Here is a 4,535-nt window from a genome sequence, read left to right as displayed (position 1 = left end):
CCTTCTCTGATTGAAGCATTGGAATGTTTGGAAATGATTCCAGCTCTTAGCTTTTTAGTCTCGATGTCACTGGGAGAGCTAATCGTTTTGGGAATAAATACGTCAGGCACGGTCCACACAATATTCATAAGCTTATTCCAACTTACCAGTGTGCTTGAATAAAGTAATTTGACTCAGGTCCCTCAAGAGATTCTTATCAAGAACAACAGAAGTGCATACCTTTTAAAACAATGATTGTACGGAATATTATAAGATAGAATGTAACTTGTTAATACACATATGCAAATATGTTTACTTATACACACGCACAAACACACGTTAGTATTACCTAGTTTCTCTTACCTGGGGTGTGGGCACCGCCGTGCTCTTCAAGATATGCATTTTCTTCTGTCCTGGGCGTGGAGGGACATAATCTTCTTCGGTGAAGTGCGCGCTGCTGCACGCGAAGTGTTTTTTACCCTCATCGCCTTGGTACGTATGCTCAACCCGACTGCAACAAGCCAAAGTTCTCGTAGGGCACGATCCTCGGGAAAACGATGAAATACGTGCGGTGGAATATTTTTGTTACTGCAGCCTGGAAAATCACAAATTTGCACCATTTTGACTAGTATCTCCTCTGTGACAACAAACGTCCTCTGCCAAGTTACAATTCCAGCGTGTTCTCTCCAAAACAGCTGATGGATCACGTCACCTGAGAGACCGGCCTGCCGCAGGCGTAGTGATACTGGATTGTTCGAGAGAGAAAATAGTGCCAAAAAAACGGCGCGGTATATGAAATCCGCGGAGGGTGGTTTTGTGTTGAAAATGGATCACCTTTGCCTCCGTGTTGTTTTTTTAGGGTAAAACTTTTTGGTTTCATGACCCTGGCATCTCACCGGAACTACTTTTTTTACGTTCGGAACCGGACAGAAGTCCGACCACGGGACTCGGTGAGTGAGCAAATAGCTTTGCAACTGCTACACTACTGGCATGTATATCATACAACTGGGGGTCAAAAAATCCGAACTATCCCTTTAACGGCAATTGCCAAGTAATTGAAATAAAATAAATATTATGTCATGCATAAAAACGTAGCTGAGAGCACCATATGAATTCAATCAACAACAAAAACTCTGTGCTGAGATATCTTTATTGAAGTACAGCAGATTTCTGAGGTTAAATGTTTATCAGTTAGGTTAATCAGTATTTATTGTCTGTGACAGAGAGAATTTTATAAAGAAGGTCTCTGTGGTTAAAGGATCTTAATGACTAACCCTTCTGTCCAACATGTGAGATTTACTAGATTTCTGAGACAGACCTGGGGTCCATTTCACAAAGGAGGTTCAACAAACCCTCAGTCTAACCCTGAACTCTGAGTTGATCTACTCTGAAATAGGAAACTCTGAGTTTTAGGTTCCAGAACAGCTGATCAGAGTTAGTTCAATCAACTCTGAGTAGGTTCAGCCGGAGTTAAGTGCGTGCACGCTGACTATAAAAAGCCAGCATTAATGGAGCCCCGATACCACGATTCACCATGGCAACGGTACACAAAAAGAGGTCCTCCTACGTCACACCAGTGGAGTTCGAAATCCTCATGCGGACGTTAAGCGAATATGAGCATGTTTTAAGAAAAATAAAGTAACACGGCTGCAGCTGCAAAAGAGAGAGAAGCGGCGTGGGAAGAAACTGCTGCTCGAGTAAATGCTTGAACTGGTTTGAACTGGTCTATTTAATACTTAATCAGGACCCGAAGCTAAAATGTATATTAATTTAGGAGCAATCCAACGGGAGAAAAACGTACATGGAAGCAGTTAAAAATAAAATACCAGAACATCATTCAAAGGTGCGGCTCAGGCAGAACAGGCTCATGGCTGAACCTCACTTCAATCATATTTTAAATATTAAACTAATGAAAGATCATTCAGTGGCTTTTTTAATGTGCATTAGCTATATCCCTAACATGATGCTGACTTCACATACATTATAATTTATGTATGTCGAATGAGGGTTTTATAGCCTAGAGGGAGGAGACAGAGCCAAACTCTGAGTTTCCTGAAGAAAACCTGCTCCCAACCAGGTTAGGTTCACAGAAACAGTTACCATACTAACCAACTCAGAGTTGAAGATACCTCTCTTTCTGAAATGGCAAGCCCAAGGTTTCCCTCATTTCAGGGCTAACAAACCCGGGGTTTTCACTAAACCCACTTTCTGAATCAGACCCCTGATGTGAACACATAACTGTCAGTTTGACATATTATAAGTCTGCACTGCTTGATGATTTAGTTCTTTATATTCAGTTATGTTTAGACATGATATAGCTACATATTATACTGTAGCTCATTAACTGTAACAGTGAAATGAAAACAACACACTGCAGTTTTTAATTGAGATTGACTTAGAAACATGACGGCACAGAGGAAAGAAATGACAACAGAACATGTTACAACAGTTAATCAGCTAGTTTCAGGGTCGGGACGCAGAGGGCTCAGGTCCTCAAAACATCAGCAGACTGAGCCAGCTGTTTTGGGATCAAGTCAACCCATGTTGTGACGGTTTCCATAACCTCTGCGATGAGTGTCTTTCCAATCATCCCAGTTTCTGGCCTTCGTCAGAGACTCCTCATCATCATTTTCAGCCTTTTTCTCTTTTTCTTCTTCTTCTCTTTCCTTTGCATCAGAGTCCTCCTCCACAGCCACCCGGCTCGGTATTCCCTGGTCCGGCAGAGCTCCGTGTTTTCTATGTTGATCATACCAGTCGTCGACAGTCATAGTGGGAAGGCTGGGATACCCAGCCCCGAACACCTGAGCCTGAGGATACAAAACACACAGAATATACTATTAAGGAAACTGGATTTATACAAACTAGAGTTATAGAAGCTAGAGTCATAGAAATTTGATTCATAGAAACTGGATTTATAAAAACTAGAGTTATAGAGAAACAACAGTTATAGAGACAACAGTTATAGAGACAACAATTATAGAAACTAGAGTTATAGAAACTAGAGTTATAGAGAAACAACAGTTATAGAGAAACAACAGTTATAGAAACTAGAGTTATAGAAACTAGAGTTATAGAGGCTAGAGTTATATATAAACAACAGTTATAGAGACAACAGTTACAGAAAGTAGAACTACAGAAACTAGAGTTATATAGAAACAACAGTTATATAATTAGAGTTATAGAAACTAGAGTTGTAGGAACGAAAGTTATAGAGACAACAGTTATAGAGACAACAGTCATAGAAACTAGAGTTATAGAAACTAGAGTTGTAGGAACAAAAGTTATAGAGACAACAGTTATAGAGATAATTTATAGAAACTGGATTTACAGAAGCTAGAGTTATATACACTGAATTTAAAGAAATTAGAGTTATGGAAGCTAGAGTTATAGAAACTCGATTTATAGAAACTCGATTAATAGAAACTAGAGTTATAGAACTAGAGTTAGAGAAATGTGTTTTACAGAAACTATTGTATACACGCACGCGCACGCGCACACGCGCACACACACACGCGCACACACACACACGCACACACACACACGCACACACACACACGCACACACACACACACACACACACACACACACACACACACACACACACACACACACACACACACAGTCTCACCTGCACAGCGTTCTTGGTGAGGATAAAGGGTTTCATGGGGGGTCTGGGGGGCTGAGCGGGCTGCTTGCCCTGCTTCAGAACGTCCATGTTTTCCAGGATCTGCTCCTCTTGCTCGATACTCTCCAGCTCCTCCAGACTCACAGAGATCCACCTTCTCATATTAAGCAGGTAAAATTCTCTGCTCACTTCATCGTCCGCCTGCCCGCTCTCCACAGCTCTGCGAACGTCCAACAGTTGGGCCTCAAGCTCCTTCTTCTGACGGTACCGCTCGATCTTAGCCAGTCTTTGCGCTGCCATGGTAACCAGGTCAGCTGAGCTGGGACCGGGCTGGAAGATCACATGATCACATGATCTCAGGTCCCAGTCACATGATGCATTTTTAGACAAGAATGCTAAGTCACCGTTCAGCTTCTGTTTCCTCTACAAATATTCAGTTTCCCTCAGAAAAAAGGCCACTGACCCAATACTTACTATACTATAACATTAATGTAGTCTGTATTTAAACTGTATACTATAACATTAATGTAGTCTGTATTTAAACTGTGTAACATTAATGTAGTCTATATTTAAACTGTATACTATAACATTAATGTAGTCTATATTTAAATTGTTTACTATAACGTTAACCCTCGGACTTCGTCTTAATTCCCATCCTAATTGGTTGTTAAGGACAAAAATGTCCACCTCCCATAAAACTACATAAAAAATACAGATTAATATATTTTTTCTACTTTTTTCTGCATAAATCTCTCAAACAACTTCAGTCCTTCTCAAAACTAAACATTCAATAATTTTGAGAAGTTTTTAACCCTTTAAATGCCTGTTTGATTACTCGATATCACTGTTATTATTTATGAAAAAAAAGCAAAAAAATTAGCTATTTTCCATATAACAAATGTTGGGTGGCTGGGGCATTTTTTTTTTATCA

The 4,535-nt window shown here is 40.2% G+C and overlaps 1 protein-coding gene across 1 annotated transcript in view; it reads right to left on the bottom strand.

Moving 5' to 3' along the window:
* Positions 1 to 2,337: 2,337 nt before the first annotated feature.
* The window catches only part of igbp1 (immunoglobulin (CD79A) binding protein 1), an 8,365-nt gene continuing 6,167 nt past the window's right edge, over positions 2,338 to 4,535 (bottom strand). The window contains exons 2-3 of the mRNA XM_069669199.1: positions 3,608 to 3,934; positions 2,338 to 2,786 (exon numbers count right to left, since the gene is read on the bottom strand). Of these exons, the coding sequence (XP_069525300.1) occupies positions 2,514 to 2,786; positions 3,608 to 3,934 (600 nt within the window). The 3' untranslated portion in view covers positions 2,338 to 2,513. The remainder of the gene's footprint in view (positions 2,787 to 3,607; positions 3,935 to 4,535) is intronic.

Source organism: Semicossyphus pulcher, unplaced genomic scaffold (genome assembly GCF_022749685.1).
Source record: "Semicossyphus pulcher isolate SPU_LCO1_2020_fin unplaced genomic scaffold, fSemPul1.0.p SCAF_2, whole genome shotgun sequence".
NCBI classification, from domain to species: domain Eukaryota; kingdom Metazoa; phylum Chordata; class Actinopteri; order Labriformes; family Labridae; genus Semicossyphus; species Semicossyphus pulcher.
Note: the sequence above shows the minus strand (reverse complement) of the source record. Positions and strands in the feature narration are given on the sequence as shown.